Consider the following 17,683-nt stretch of genomic DNA (forward strand, 5'->3'; position numbering starts at 1 on the left):
TTGAACTCAAGAAGATCTGAGTTCAAATCTTGTTTCAGATGCTTAACATCTGTATGATTCTGGACAAGTCATTTATGCTTCCTCAACTTCAGTGTCCTCATTTGTAAAATGGGGATAGAAATAGCACCCACCTCTGAAGATCAAATGAGATAACATCGGTAAAGTGTTTTGCAAACTTTAGGATGCTATATAAATACTAGTTATTACCATAGTGCTCACAGTAGAGAAAATACTTAACCAATGGTTACTGACTGAAGGGAGGGAGGGAAGGGCAAATGGATGGATGGATGGATGGACAAATATTAGGAAAAATGGAGATTAATCTACAGCAAGTCAAAACTTTGACACAGTCCTCACTGCATATTTTCTTTCTTTCTGCAACAGATAAACTACTTACTCCTACACAAAGAGATCATTGGCAAGAGCAATTGATTCAGGTAGGAAAAGCTGACTACATATCAAGCTGAATGGCTAATAATATCAACAATAATTATAATTAACACTTTTTAGCATTCTAACACAGTGTGATACCTTGTGAGAACGTTGCATGTATTATACTAATTTTGCAGAGAAGGAAACAAACCTTCATAGTAGTGATAGTCATACAGACAATAGAAAGAACTAAAATTTATATGATGCCTAAAGTTTGCAAAGAATTTTACAATATTAATCTCAATTGATCCTCAAATCAATTCTCATTTTACAGATGTGGAAATTATGGCTTGCCCAGGATCTCACTATCATGAGTTTTTCACTCAAGTCTTCCTGACTTCAGGAACTGTGCTCTATTTACTGTGCTACTGAGCTGCCTCAAAGATGAAACTTCTTAACTCAGAATCCAAAGCCACTTCTGATATTTCATTATGAAAATAGTCTCCTCTAGAAACCCCATTACCCACAGCTCCATGAGTCAAAGATAAATGGCAATTGGTCATTGACATTGAAGGCCTATGGAAGTAAAGGATAATTTTCTGGACTTCAAGACCAAATTCTTAGAAAATACCCACTGTGAAGCATATGATGCATTCTAACCTCTACCCTGGTTAAATGTATCAAGTGCAAAAATCTGCTTTGTAAATATAAGGCAGCTAGGTGCCAGTTTGGATAGAACATTGAACCTGGAATCAGGAATATCCTCAACTTAACTCCAGATCCAAGCAGAACTCAGTTAGCTAGCAAGATTAGGCCATTCTTTTCTCTTATAAATAGGCAGAGGAGAAAAGTATCCCAGAGGCTACTTCCTTGATTGCCAGCAAAAAGAAAGAAAATAAACAAAATCAAGCAGAAACACCTCTTAAGATCTGATTGATGCCTCACCTACTATTTTGATCAAACTAAGTCATGGACCTCTTATCATGTATCTCCAAATAAATTCTCTTACTTCTCTCCCAAAGAGTAAGACAATTCTAGGTGTAACTAGAAAATTGTTAGCTCTCAACTTTGGGCAAATAACTGAATTTTAATATATCTCCGTTTCCAAATGAGGAAATAAAAATAGCACCTGCCTCCCAGGCTGATTGTGAGGATCAAATGAGCTAATATATAAAGCAGTTTTCAAACTTTTAAGATTAGTACATGAGAGTAGAGGATGAAATTTGCAAGTAAAGTAACTGAAGAAAAGACCTGGAGTTTAAGGGGAATCCTAAGCAGAATTTTGAAAGAATGATGGATTTGCAGCCAAAAGAGTCGAGTTTAAATTTTGGTTAGGAAGGTTTATCCCTTGGGAGTTTCCCTCTCTGAACCCAAGTTTCTCCATTTATAAAATAATATTGTTGGACTACAAAACTTTCAAACTCTATTCCAGATTTCTATCCTTTAAACACATGAAAGTCTATGAAGGTTAACATAAAATTTGGTAGGGGATGGGAAAGGAAGGAAATATTCCTGGCAGGCTGAAAGCAGATTCAGAAGCTTTGGAGTCAATCAGGGTGAAGAATGTAAAGGAAAAAGCAAACAGGACCACAAGGTTTTGACCAAACTCTGCAAAATGAGGGCATGAACAAACTAGATAAATCACCAAGGTGCCAAGCCATCTTGTCCTCTCAAACCTACTTTTCCCCAGATCTCTTCTTATCACATTTTTTTCATTCCTTTTGCGTTTGGGAAACAATTACTAAATGTTAGAACATCACAGAAGGAATACTAGAGATCACCTAACCCAACTTCCCATCCCTTTTACAGCCCCTTCCCCACTCCATCCCATTTCCCTGCAGGTATTTACCTAATTCCTTTTAGAACACAGGAAGCTTCCTATTATTGGTCTGTGTTAACAAGTCTGCTTCAATAGAGGGACCTCCCCTAAAAAATTTCTGGGGCAGCTAGATGGCACAGTGGATAGAACATTCACCTTCAAGTCAGAAAGATCTGAGTTCAAATTCAGTCTTAAACACTTAATACTCACCAGCTGTGTGACCCTGGGCAAATCAATTAACCCCAATTGCCTCTCCAAAAACAAACAAAAACCTTCTACTAGCTGTTATTAGTCTGCTGTGCTTCAAATCTGTTGAAGGCTTAAAGACAGAATACCAGGAAATTAAATTCCCCAAAATAAATCCACAATTTTGCTCAAGATAGCGAAAAATGTAACGGGGACACTCAGCTTACAGATGAATAACTCACAAACAAGCATGCAGACTATAAAAATGATTCCTTTTTAATGTAAATTGAAGCCTTAATAATAATCCTATAAATATGTCAAAATTATTCCTGGAAAAAGAATTCCAATAGATTAGTAACGATATCAATTCTAGAAATAGTAAAGCCTGCTCAAATATGAAGCAATGTAGGCTATGAGACCAAAAGATAGAAACAAAGACAGAAAGAAAAAAAGGTGGGGGGAGAGGGGAGGAAATGGGAAGAGGAGGAAGAAGATAGAGAAGAAGGGAAAAAATTGCAATCAGGCCTGTTTTCCTCAACTTAACTCCAGATCTAAGATAGCAAAGGTTGGTCCTGTCTTCTTCCTCAAAGACATGCAGAGGAGAAAATACCAAGGGCATACCCCAGAGGCTGCTTCCTGGTTTTCCAGGGGGGAAAAAGGGGCTAAAGAATAAGCAAAATCAAAAGAGACCTGATTGATACCTCCCCTACTATTTTGATCAAACTAAGTCATGGACCTCATCTCCAAACTAACTCTCTTATCTTCTATCTACATTAGAAATCGTGCTGTCCAGGAGTTAGTTTGGAACAAAAGTAGTCTGACCCCATTTTATGAAGAAAAAGTAATCTACCTCCATCTATCCCACAGGACTCCTTCAGATTACATCTCTGAATGAAGGTAGTCCTACTCTCTATTTTCTGGAGAAAGCGAGCTATCCTCTCAATGATACTTGCAAGTCTTTACACTGACAGAAAGTTCTATATACATTTAGAAAGCATCAGTTGATAGCTCTGACACTGACTGGGTTGTGAAGAAACTGAGAAGGCCTTGTCCCATGTGTCAAACAGAAAAAACCTTAGACTTTAAAGATATGGGATAGAATTGTGGCTATGAAGATAAGAGACTGAGCAACATGAAGATTCAAGCTACTGAAAAACTGACCTTGGGGACATATCTGGGTACTGGTTGAGGCAGAACAAAAAGGGAGAACTTGATCCCCCCCAGCTCAGAAAGTGGGAGAGATTCCAATTTGTCCTCTCAATGACTTTTTAACATCTGCCCACAGATAGGAGCCAGGTCTGTTCAGTTCTTAACAGTAGATGGATGGGCAAAGTCACTAATGCTTGCTGTCATGAAACCTGACCGGACTTATGTGGAGCAAAATCCTGAAAAGGTTCGTTTCACAGATTTCTCCTTATTTTCACCTACCATTCACTACTTCTTCTATGTCCCTATTTTAGGACATAGCATGCTTGTTTACCTAATGCTGTGATCCACACTGGGAAGGAAAGTAAATTGACAGAGGGTACCATCACATGATATCATTATAATTCTTAATTATTTAGCATTTGAGGCTTTATAAGATACTGTGCTCATAATTTTCCTATAGGGCAGGTAATGTAAAAATGATGCCCCACTTTATAGATGAGCAGCTAGGTAGCACAGTAGATAGAGCTGTGGTCCTGGAGTCAGGAAAACTTAAATTCAAACCTGACCTCAGATACTTACTACCTATGTGACCTCCAGGCAATCACTTGATCTTGTTTGCCTCAGTTTCCTCATCAATAAAATAAGCTAGAGAAGGAAACAGTAAAACATTTTGCCAGAAAAATCCCAAATTAAATTATGAAGAGTTCAATGTGACTGAAAGGATGTAACAACATTTCATAGATGAGGAAACAGACTATCCAAGGATGTTAAAAAATAAGTATTAAAGCCACGGCTCGAATCTAATTGTTTGAATACAAGAATAATGGATCTTGCCTTTTTTCCTTTTTATTTAAATTTTCAATTTCACATATACCATATTGTAAGTTCTGGACTAGCTCCCTGGAGACTTCAGGATAAGCCAGAGTCAGGATAAGCAAAAGTCCTTAGTCTTTAGGGGGAGAAATGAAGGAGACAAACTGCCACAAGCTCTCCACCAACCTCCCTTCTCCTGGTCCTACAGCAAAGTGAGTTTGGCTTGTCTCACTCCACTCTCTAATCCCTCCTACAATTATCTGTATACACCAAAAGATCGAGCCAGTAGGGAATTGTGAGAAGGGCCATTTTTCCAAACATATGCTAATAGAGTTATTGGCTAATAGTTAATTAGCCTTAAGTGCTGGAGTTGTCTGATTCAAGCACATCTTTTAAGAGTGTCAGCCCTTTTCACCATATAAATGAATATGTGTGTATATATATGTATAGTAGAACAAAATAAAGAGGATTATATATAACATTGTAGTCCTTTATAACGTATTTGCTTTTCTTTTAAAGCAGGATAACTGGGAACTTTCAAAGCTGTCCTTATCTGTGTGCATCTTTCTTTACTTTCCTATGTGTTTTCTCCTCTTCATTTTTTAAGTTCAATTTTTTTGTGTTTTTAGTTCTGAATTCTCTCTCTCTTCCCTCTCAATCAATCCAGCAAATATTTACTGAGGTCCTACTGTGTGCAGAGTAGTGTGTTAGGAAAGGAAGATGCTGTCATTGAATAGTTATAGTTATGGTCAATTCTCTGTGATCCCATTTGACATTTTCTTAGCACAAATACCAGAGTTATTTGCCATTTATTCTCCAGCTCATTTTACAGATAAACTGAGGTAGGTGGAGCTCAGTGACTTGCTCAGGGTCACACAACTAGTAGCTGAAGCTGAATTTAAACTCAAATCTCCATTTGATTTCAGGGCCAGCATTGTCTCCTGCACCACCTAGCTGCTCTTATATTTAACTCTCATATTAAACTTAACTTTAAATTTTATATTTAACTTAATATATGTAATTTAAATATATTAAATTTAAATATGTATTATATACATATATATGTATATACATACCTATGTGTGTATATATAAATATATTTATTAACCTTATATGTATGTATGTGTGTATATAAATGTTTTTGCATGTTATCTCTTCCATTACAATGTAAGTTCATTGTAACTAGGGATTGTTTCATTTTTTTCCTATTTGTATCTCCTGCACCTAAACCAAGCATAGTGCCTGGCATACAATAGACTCATAATAAATACTTCTTGATTATTATACTTTTAATCTATTTTACTCTTTGCTCTCTTTATCTTTCACTGTCTGTCTCCCCTCTCTCTTTTCTCCGCCCCTCTTCTCTGACATGAAATTGTCTTCTCTCACATAAACACAGTTTATTTCTCAGCTTCAACGATCTTGAAACTGAGGGGACAGAACTAAAGGAATGTTAGGTTCTTACTAAGTGCTAATGAGATAATGAGATATTAGGTTCTTACTAAGTGCTAAGTCGGTACTTAACAATTCTCTAGTTCCAGCCTTTACTGGGGGGGAGGGGGGAACAAGGACTTTTGTTTATCCTGACAAGGACTTATTCTGAGCCCTTCAGAGGAGCTAGACCGGACCATCACAATTTCATTAGCATTTAGTAAGAACCTAACAAAGGAACTCTAAGGTCTCCTCTGCCCAATGATGTGCTGGAGGAAGCTGGGAAAGGCTGACCAGAGCCAATTATTTCATTTTTAGTGGGAGCATTCTTACCTCAAAAATGGTCAAATGCTACAAATTAGGACTTGATTTGTTTTGTTGATTATCTTTACTTAAAATTATGGAGAAAATTTAGACAATGTAAATTAATGTGTTCGTATATATATATATATATATATATATATATATATATATATATATATATATATATATATATATATATATATATATATATATATATTTGGTGAGCTGGTTTTTATGCATTTACCAACATACCTCTATTCACATCTCTATATTCTACATGTATGTATCTGCATACCTTTGCCTTGCCTTTTATTTGATGTTTTTAACAACAAAGTTAGAGATTAGAACGATACTCCAAACCAATCTAATACAATAATTTATTTTACTTACTATGTAAATATAACTTAATTTATTTTACTTTTTTTTTCTTACTTTAGGCACTGTGCTAAGCAATAAGGATACAATTAATTTTTTAAAAGATAGACCCTGCCTTTAAGGGGCTTGCAATCTAGAGGAGAAAGCAAGAGCATAAAAAAAGATACAGGAAAAGTGGGAGAGCTCATCAGAGGATACCCAATGGGAAATCTTGTTCGATGGAGGCAATATCAGGCATAATAACAGATACAAAGTAGAGTGAACTGAAAGTCCAGTTTTTATCCTCCATAAAGGAAGGCATTGGATAGAGGTGGATTCTCTGCCCTGCAACCTTCCCATCAGAGGAAAGAACATATCAGCAAACTCCATTTCAATGTCAGCTGCTTTTTGTCATCTGTAAAATCATACTACCTGCTCTCCAGGTGATGGGGGAGTTCAAATGAGAAGATTCATATTGAAAACTTTCTAAACTTTAAAGCATTACTTAAATGTATGCTTTCATCTTTTCAATATTAGGGAAAAGCTTTACTTGGAGGAGTTCAAATCTATCTTTCCAGGCAATTAATAGTATAGTAACTAGAGTATTAGGTATAGAGACAGGAAGACAAGTTCAAATCCTGCCACAGACACTTGCCAATTATATAACTCTAGGCATGTAACTTAAACCTTTGTCTACCTCAATTTCCTGTAAAACGGGGATGATAATAATATCTATTTACCCAGATTGTGGAGAGAATCAAATGAGATAATATTTGTAAAGTGTTTAACACAGTATCTGGCATATAGTAGATACTCAATAAATACTTGTTTCCTCTTTCCTTCCAGGCTTATTTCACTGAGTTCTTCATTCCAGCCAAACTGGGCTACTAGATTTCCCCCAAACTTGCCACTCTATTTTCCTTCTCTATATATTTGTATAGATTATTTTATATAGCTATATTATAGTATAATATATATCATTATATCAAATATTATATATTTTATATATTCTATATTTATAGTTACATAATATATTTTCTTTGTTCAAGAATCAGCTCAGCTGTAACCTCCCAACAATGTCATCCCTAGCCCTAGCCTCTAAGCTATTGGTATTCCCCCTTTCCTCATATCACTCAAGAAAAAGCAAGCCTCTTGAGGGCAGAGGCTATTTTTTGTCTCTGAATTTCTAATATCTAGCAGAGTCTTTTTGTTTATAGTAGGCATTTAGTAAATGTTTGGATTGACTTGAAAGAGCACCTCAATCTCATTTTGGTTCACATCAAGTAGTTTTTTCCCTATATAATTCTAACCTTTTAACCGTTTTTTCAGACTTTCCTATTCATCTACTATGGAATGATTCTACGAGCAGCCAACAACAGCTCCATGATCAGAAAACATTTAAGATCACTTTTGGACACATCCCATCAGTCCCTGCAACAGAGAGAGGTGATCATATCGATAGTCATCCCAGTCTTTTCTAGTAAACGTCTAATCCTGTAAAGCCCATGAAGAACTCATACATTCTCAGAATATACCTGATATCTCTGCCATAAGTTGAACACTGATCCATTAACAGGATGAACTCCAATCCTAACAAAAGATGTCTTAAAGATGCCTGTCACAACCTAAGCCCTAAATTCAACCACAGATTCTTAACCCCCACTCCAGACTGTATGTTGATCTTACGACCAGTCATGACCATCAGCATGGACTAAGATCTAACTCTATTACCAGATTTATGCTTAATTCTAAACCCAGGCTAAACTCTCCCCATAGCCATAGACTTGAGTAAGGTCTGCTTCTGTCTACATATTGTTCTAAACTTACAAACTTAAACCATTCCAGGCTTACCTTGTCATTAAATTTCATCTCCATCATCACCAGCTGCCCTGGTACAAACAACTTCCCTAGATAAAAGGTATCGAGTGAGATCAATGGCTCTCAAATAGTGATGTGCTGGAGCCAGCTCTTACCAGCTCATTAGAGACAGTTGTTAAATTTTCAGTGTGACCATTTACATTTCAGAAATAGATAAACCACAAATCAGAGACTTGATTTATTATTTTGTTCATTATACCTAAGAAAATGATAGAAAAAAAATGGTAATGATGTGTCCTGCTTACATTTCACCCCCCCCCTTTTAATGAATTGTTAAACAGTTATTAGCCCTTAGGGGAAATCCAGCAGGCTTGACCTATTCTTACACCTTGAAAGTACTTTCTTCTTAGTGATTCCATGAAGTAGGAGGCACAAATACTATTTCTTTGCTGCTTTAGACAGGCTTTCTGGTGCTGCTTCCAGAGCTGTTTCCACTACTGTTTTATCCATATACCAGTATAATAGGGGAACCAACCAGTGAGTACCCGTATAATAGGGGAACCAACCAGTGAGTACCCTTAGAGTACCCAGTCCTTAGAAACTGACCAGCTACATAGTGTAATTTTTATTTTATTTTTAATTTATACAATTAAAATATTTTCAACAGTATAATTTTTAAAAGATAATTACACATAAAATTGCACATCATGTACAACTGCACTATGTACAATTTGCTATTCCTATAGGAGTTCCAAGTTTGACTCTTTGTTTCCTTAAAAATTCCTTCCTCATGAATACCACCTGATTATAAATCCTTAAAATCCTACTACAAGTAAGGTCTGAGTTTCATGTAGTATGATATGATATGATATGATGGAAAAGAACCTGGACTTGGGAGTCAAAATATGTGAATTTATATTTATATTTAAAAAAAAAACATAAAAAAAAACACAGTACTATGGTAAGATCACTCTTCAGAGACTCAGTTGCTTTCATCTATAAAATGATGAAAGGGAAGAGAGAGAAGGGTGTTGAAAGGAACAAGCATTTATTGAGCACTTACTATATGCTAGAGGCCAGGGGTTCTCAAACTACAGCCCATCGGCCAGATACTGCAGGCTGAGGACATTTATGCAGCCCACCAGATTATGGCAAATGGGCTGAGGGGCGGAGACATGTGAGGTTTTGTTTTTATTATAGTCCGGCCCTCCCACAGTCTGAGGGACAGTATTTAAAAAGTTTGAGGACCACTGTGCTAGATACTGTACTAAGTGCTTTCCTTACAACAACCTAGGGAGGTAGATGCTGCTATTCTCCTGATTTTGCAATTGAGGAAACTGAGGCAGACATGATGTACTCAGGGACACATAGCTAATAAGTGTCTAAGGCCAGATTTGAACTCAGGCTTTCCTTACTCCAAGTACAACACTCTACTATTCTATCTAGCCATCTCAATACTGGAAAATATATTGGCTTTTGGGTCCCTCAATTCACCTCCGTGTATCTCAGTTTCCTCATCTATAAAAATTAGAGATTGAACCAATTTACCTCTAAGAGCCCTCCCATCTATAAATCAATGAGCTTTAAAAAACAATAACATTTACATAACCTATCTCATAGAGCTTCTGTGAGGAGGAAACATGTTAAGCATTATATGAATGTTATTGATTTGAAACTTGAAGTGTAAGCCTGCTGAGTCACTGTGTTATCTAGGAGGAATGAAATCCTTTCTCTTTTCTGAGACTTAATTTCCTCATGGAGTAATCCCTTTCTCCTCTAAGATCTCATGAATCTTGTCCCAATCTTCCCTATACTAGGAACCCTCAATTTATCAGCATCCTTCCTTCTCTTGTCCCCTTACAGGGAATTGCCCTCACCATAGGATTAACAGCAGCACGACATCTGGATGATGCTTGGGCAGTCCTGGACCAATTTGGCCGGACAGGACCTTTAAAGCGGACTCTTAACAACTTTAGTATTAAGGTATTTGCACCCCATGGCCACAAAAAAACTCTGCCCACACCTCTTCCTATCCTCTTCACAGAGACTATAAGCAACAAAGGATCTATGACAAATAGATCTATGACAAATAACCTGTCTAATGTTCAGAATCAATCTGTCCCTATCTGAGACAATTTCTCTAATTGCAAAATGGGGCACATGTATTAGCTTTTCTCTCAAGTCCTTTTGATCTCAAAGTCTATGATCTATGACAAAAATCTATATCTTTTGTAGCACAGAATCTCACTTTCAGGATTCCCCACAATGCCCATTTTCACCTTCCAAACAAGAATACTATCCTCAAATAACAGGTTTGCCCACCATTAACATCATGCAAGGACCTATGACAATCATTGATCCCTCAAACAGCATAGAAAAAAGAGGTTAAGGGGAAAGGAGCAAAGGATGGGTGGCAGGAATTCCAAGTAGTAAAGGAAAGAATTGGAAATCTGAAGAGATCATAAGGACAAAAAATATTAATAGAATAAGTAGGCAGGGTAGGACACAGGAAGAGAAACATCAGCACAGCAAAGAGAAACCTAAAACCTGGGGGGGAAAAATAGAAGAGAAATGTTTGTATCTATAAACATATGAGTCACCTAATCAATCCTCCTTTTTCTTGACTGACTAAGCTTCATGAAGGCATTGTATATTTTCCCTGTCATGGAGCTCAAGGTCCTACATTTAGCAGGTATTCAATAAATATTTGTTGAATCAATCAGTTAATAAGTAGATCAATGAATGAGATGTGTTGAAGACCAGTCAGGCAAAAAGGGTTTGTATTGTCACTACATACTGACCTTACCCATGACATAACTTTCCCCAGGCCTAGAACCCACCCAAATGAGTGGATTCTTTCAAGTTTATATATTTTACAAATTGGAGAAAACAAAGGTACCACTCAAGATGTGAGTCCCTTTCCTGGAAGAATTAGGGAACTAAACCCATGATCTTTTATCAGAGAGGTATACTGTCTAGGAAAAAGTGCTTGATTTGGAGTCCAAGGACTTGTTTTGTCCTTTACTATCCATGATGCTGGCCAAGATGTTTAACTTAACATCATTTACCTACTCTCTAAAATGATGAGATTATACTCACAGACTTCTAAATGTCTTGCCTCCTAATTCTAAATCTATAATTCTATGATGCCTAGTCCTTGGGGCTCCACTGTTCAAAAACAGTGATACCTGTTGATGAACCCAATATGAAAGTCTCTCTTTGTTCTTTTCTTTTCCCTTCTCCCTAGGAGGAAGAGGACCCAAAGTGGAGGTGGGCCAGCAGTACCATCCTTCTCTCTTATGGGCAGATGGCAGCCAAGGCTAAAGAGAATATTCTTCCTTGGGTGGACAACATCTCCTCGAGAATGGTTTTCTACTTTCGCAGTAGCTACTGGGTATGAAAAGTGCTACTTGATCAAAGAGAATCAGAAATGAGGAATGCAGAACCTCTTAGAATCTAGATTCAAAAGCACATAGTCATAGAATCTTAGAATTACATTGAAAATATTACAATCATAGATTCATAGAATTATTGTAAACATGGAGTTTCAAAATTATAAAAACCTCTCATCTCATTATAGTACGAAAAGACTGGGGGGAAACTCCGACTTCTCAAAGGCTAAACCAACAGAATCAGCTTTTATAAGTCTTTCAAAGATGGAAAGGAAAGTCTTTGAAGATAGGTTTGGTGTTAAGATTCTTTCAGTTTGCTGAAGCTCTGCTTAGCTAAATAGAGAGAGGCTCATTTCTTGTTCAGTCATGGGTACTTATGAAACCATTTATAAGTTGTGGATGGTTTATGGGATGCATTAATTAAAGGCAAGACCTAATATGGGTATACTGTGGGAGATATCTTCTATGTTGACTTCATGTTCCTCCATCTTGGGATGTTACTAATGAGGTGGTGACATGAGAGAGTCCGTTGCAATTAAGGAGGGGAAAGAGAGGTCTTGAGCCTCCAGGCTAAACATTCTACTACCATCTTAGAAGAGGGAAGGATTATATCTATACCATCTTTCAACATCATAAGATCCAGAAAAGTAAAGGTTCCAAACAATTGACAGCTATGATGAACAAATTCTTACTTCTTTCTTAATCTCAGTGACTCAGTCAATCTGTGCCAGAGAGGAATAATTCTCCCCTTGCTGTCCTTTCTCCATCTTCTCATCTAATCCAACTTAAATCTACCACTTATCAGTCCCTTAAGTCCTCAAGACTCCCTTTCCATGAAAGATCTAGAACTTCTGACTGTTGGTAAGCTTGGCCTCCCAGGACAACTTTTTTTTTTAATTCACATGAGCTAAAGCTTTGCTGTACTTCAGTCACTCACAGGGATGATTATATCATAGAACACCATCATCGTCGTCCATTACTTGGCACTTCCATGATACTGAACTCTGAAATTCCTAAATTATTCAGCCTCTTAATTGGAGAGTTTAATGTTAAAGTGTAAGTCAGCTAGCTGGCACATTGGATAGATTAAGAGAAGAGAGAGAAATGGGGAGATATGAAATTCCTTTCAAGATAAAGATAATTTTAGGAATTTGGGGGGCTTAGAGATCTAGGTATTGAGTCAGGAAAACCTGAGTTTAAATCTGGCTTCAGAAACTTACTAGTTGTAAGACTTTGAGCAAATCTAAATCTTAGGTTTCTTATCTATAAAATGAAGCTAATAAAAATACTTACTTCCCACGATTCTGAGAATGAATGAGAAAACAATTGTGATCACTTAACACAGTATCTGGCACATAATTGCTGTTTAATCAAGGATTGTTTCTTTCCTTAATTCTTCCATGACCTAATAGTACCTAATCTTTTAAAATAAGGTAATGGACTAGATGATGTTTCACATCTCTAGATCTACAGTTCTAGGATCCTTCTATGAGATAATCCCCTATCTTTTCATCTCTTCCTCTGCTGCCTTCTAAATGCCTAAACCTACTGTATCTCCTTAATGTAAGTAACCTCACATCCACCCATTTCTCTCTTTTCTCCCAGACCTGCTTCTCTACTCTATCCATATCACAGATCATATAATTGCCAAGAACATTATTCTCCATCCTTGAACTCTCTTGTTTGTGATCTTACCATAATTTATCCCCTGCCTCAACACTGGATCACTTCTACCATCCATAATCCCAAATATATCTGGAGGAAGCAACCACATTGTTCCAACTCCATGTTATCTCAATTCCATGTTAATTAATCTCAACTGGATCTCCTTTCTCTACTCTCTCAAGCCTCTAGTACCATCATCTGTTTTCTTTTACCCCATTCTCCACAGATGTCACTGCCTCCTTTTTCAAGAAAATAAAGTTCCTCCTTCATAAACTTCATTGCTTCCTATTCCATATCTCAAAAATCTCTATTTTTACTCAGATGTATCTCCTTTATCCTTATATTTGAAAAAGGTAATCTTTGCCTTTGAAGCAACCTCTCAACTTTTATCCTTGATCCCTTCCTTTCCCATCTCTTCTAGGAACTTGACTCATTAAATGTTGCCCCTCTTTCTCTTATAATCAATCTCTTGTCTTCCTGTTGGCTTTTTTCTTGCCTACAAATATGCCCTGGCCTCCCGCAATCTGAAGAAGTCCTCACTTGATTCTGCCATCTCCTCATGCTGTTATTATATCCATCTCCTCTCTTGTACTGCAATTCTAAAAAGGGTTGTACATATTTGTACTATTTATTCATTACTCCTTCAATTCTCAACCTTTTGCAGTTGGGCTTCAGACTCCACTATCTGACTGCTACTGTTCTCTCCAAACTTGCTAAAGACCTCTTTATATCTCATCTTAACCTCCTTGACTTCTCTACAACTTTTGACACTCATAAGCACTCCCCTTCCTCCATGGAAATGTTTCTCATTTCTCATCTTCCCTGTCCATATCATTTTCAAATCCTCTTAGCTGGATAATCATCTGTCACTTTCTCTATTAAGATAATATTTTTATCACTTTATACTCATAGTCCTTCTTTCCTCCTTTACTTTTCTCTCTTGGAAATTCCATGAGTTCTCATAGATTCAAGTGCCATCTCTTATGCAAACAATACCCATATCTGTATATCTAACCTCGATGGCTATAATAAGCAATATTATCAATTACAACTGAATTTTTTTTCCTGAATGCCCCATAGGCATTTCAAACTCAGTTTGTCAAAAAGGAAAATTGCTGTTTTCCTCAATTAAAGTCTTCAATCCTCCAAACTTCTATATTTCTGTTGCAAGTACAACTTTAAGACCATACAGTTATTGAACTCTTCCCTTCCACTTACCTCCCATATCCAATCATTTGACAAATCTTATTTTTGTCAAGTCTAACTCCAAATCGTTTTTTGTAATTATCTTCTTTTTTGCTATTCACACAAACAGCATCCTTAGGCCCTTATATCTCATCGGTTACTATAAAATCCTCCTAATTTGGGCTTCTTGCTTCTCAGAGTTGAAAGAACTCTCAGCCTAACCTCTCACTGAGTAAGAAGTAACTTCTCCAGTATCTCTACATATGGATATCCAGTCTTCTCCTTGAAGGTTTAAAGTGACAAGGAAACTCACTACCTCTAAAACATACCATTACATATTGGGTCAGCTCTATTTTCCAAGGAAATTGTTCCTTCAAACCAAAATCTATTTGCAGCTTCATTCCTACTGTTCCTAGAATAAGCAGAATAAAATAATACTTCTTTGATATTCTAACCATTCAAATAGTTGGCTAGTCTCCCTTAAATCTTCTCTTTTCCATTCCTCAGTTTCTTCAAAGTTTTAATAGCTTTGAGCTCCACTAAGACATTTGGTACACCTCGTATTCGATGTTTTGTGTCCCCTCATCATCCTTGTCAACCTACTCCAACCTTTTTCCAGCTTTATCTTTTCTCAAATGTAATGTTCACATTATCAACCCCAACTTAGAGAGAAGGGAACTGAGACTCAAGTTGAATGATTTGTTCAGTGTCATATAATTAATAAATTATAGGTGTCTCCTGACTCCCAAGTCTCAAGCTCTTTCCATAGTCCCTTTTACTGTCCCTAATATATATTCAGAATAAAAGGCTTACATGAATTTGGGAATGAGATTGCTGAGCCCCTTTTGTAAACTTGAAAGGACTTATAGAGAACAGATGAGGTACCACACATGTGGAGACAGTTAAAGTCATTTCCATTTTCAAAAAGAGAAATAAAATGGATTCTGCAAAGCAGTCATTATTGAGTTTAATGCCTAACTTCTCACAAACCTCAAAGGATTATAAAAAATAGATTTTAAGGACTTTGAAGAGGAAGTGATCTTCACTTAAAACTAGAAAAAATTCCCAAAGAACAATTTTTCCCTATAATCAACCTCTTGTCTTCCTACTGGCTCTTTTCCTGCCTACAAATATGCCCTGATCTACCCCAATCTGAGAATCGCTTGATTCTGCCACCCCCTCACTTCCTTTTTGAAAGAGTTACTAAATCAGCAGAACATGTTAGTTTAAGTATACCTGGAAATTAGTGAGGCATTTGGCAGAACCTCCTCAGAATTCTCATGAACAAGATGGAGAAATACAGCCTGATGGTAGATGATAGTAGAGTTTGGGGGATTCAGAAGTAATAGAATGAATAGGCTCAGTTTATTGATTAATGAGTGAATGACAACCTAGATGGAGATCTTTAATGAAGTGCCAAATGACTTCTATCTAAAATCTAAGTCTTTTTAATATTTTACTACTTATATATTTATCTATATGTATATCTATATGTGTATATATGTATGTATGTATTTGTTTATTTTATACAGCCTGGTGGTATAATTAATAGAGTACTGGGCATGAAGTCAGGGAGACCCAAGTTCAAATCCAATTTTACATACACTTATTATGACCCTAGGCAAGTTATTTTTGTCTGCCTCAGTTTCTTTGGCTAGAAAAAGGGAATATATATATATATATATATATATATATATATATATATATATATATATTTTTTTTTTTTTTTTTTTTTTTTTTTTTTTTTTTTTTTTGCTGAGGCAATTGGGGTTAAGTGACTTGCCCAGGATCACACAGCTAGGAAGTGTTTTGGTTTTTTTTTTTTTTTCTTTTTTTTTTTTATTATATATATATATATATATATATATATATATATATATATATATATATTTTATAATATTATCCCTTGTATTCATTTTTCCAATTTACCCCCCCTCCCTCTATTCCCTCCCCCCGACGACAGGCAATACCATACATTTTACATGTGTTACAATATAGTCTAGGTACAATACATGTGTGCGAATATCATTTTCTTGTTGCACAATAAACATTAGAATCCGAAGGTACATGCAACCTGGGCAGACAGATATTAGTGCTAACAATTTTCATTCCCCTCCCAGTGTTTCTTCTCTGGGTGCAGCTACCTCTGTCCATCATTGATCAACTGGAAGTGAGTTGGATCTTCTTTATGTTGAAGATTTCCACTTCCATCAGAATACATCCTCATACAGTATTGTTGTTGAAGTGTACAGTGATCTTCTGGTTCTGCTCATTTCACTCAGCATCAGTTGATTTAAGTCTCTCCAGGCCTCTCTATATTCCTCCTGCTGGTCATTTCTTACCGAGCAATAATATTCCATAACCTTCATATACCACAATTTACCCAACCATTCTCCAACTGATGGACATCCATTCATCCTCCAGTTTCTAGCTACAACAAAAAGAGCTGCCACAAACATTTTGGCACATATATGTCTCTTTCTGCTCTTTAGTATTTCTTTGGGATATAATCCCAGTAGTAGCGCTGCTGGGTCAAAGGGTATGCACAGTTTGATAACTTTTTGGGCATAATTCCAGATTGCTCTCCAGAATGGCTGGATTCTTTCACAACTCCACCAGCAATGTATTAGTGTCCCAGTTTCCCCACATCCCCTCCAACATTTGTCATTATTTGTTCCTGTCATCTTAGCCAATCTGACAGGTGTGTAGTGGTATCTCAGAGTGGTCTTAATTTGCATTTCTCTGATCAGTAGTGATTTGGAACACTCTTTCATGTGAGTGGATATAGTTTCAATTTCTTCCTCTGAGAATTGTCTGTTCATATCCTTTGACCATTTATCAATTGGAGAATGGTTTGGTTTCTTATAAATTAGGGTCAGTTCTCTATATATTTTGGAAATGAGACCTTTGTCAGAACCTTTGTTTTTAAAAATATTTTCCCAATTTGTTACTTCCCTTCTAATCTTGTTTGCATTAGTATTATTTGTACAGAAACTTTTTAGTTTGATGTAATCAAAATCTTCTATTTTGTGATCAATAATGATCTCTAGTTCTCCTCTGGTCATAAATTCCTTCCTCCTCCACAAGTCTGAGAGGTAGATTATCCTCTGTTCCTCTAATCTATTTATTATCTCCCTCTTTATGCCTAAATCATGGACCCATTTTGATCTTATCTTGGTATATGGTGTTAAGTGTG

The 17,683-nt window shown here is 36.5% G+C and overlaps 1 protein-coding gene across 1 annotated transcript in view; it reads left to right on the forward strand.

Annotated features, from left to right (window-relative positions):
* Positions 1 to 17,683, forward strand: part of LOC141540482 (maestro heat-like repeat family member 5) — a 141,571-nt gene that overhangs the window by 50,536 nt on the left and 73,352 nt on the right. Inside the window, exons 6-10 of the mRNA XM_074264601.1 lie at positions 385 to 437; positions 3,663 to 3,770; positions 7,757 to 7,873; positions 10,109 to 10,228; positions 11,493 to 11,639. Coding sequence (XP_074120702.1) covers positions 385 to 437; positions 3,663 to 3,770; positions 7,757 to 7,873; positions 10,109 to 10,228; positions 11,493 to 11,639 — 545 coding nt within the window. The remainder of the gene's footprint in view (positions 1 to 384; positions 438 to 3,662; positions 3,771 to 7,756; positions 7,874 to 10,108; positions 10,229 to 11,492; positions 11,640 to 17,683) is intronic.

Source organism: Sminthopsis crassicaudata, chromosome 1 (assembly GCF_048593235.1).
Source record: "Sminthopsis crassicaudata isolate SCR6 chromosome 1, ASM4859323v1, whole genome shotgun sequence".
Taxonomy (NCBI): Eukaryota; Metazoa; Chordata; class Mammalia; order Dasyuromorphia; family Dasyuridae; genus Sminthopsis; species Sminthopsis crassicaudata.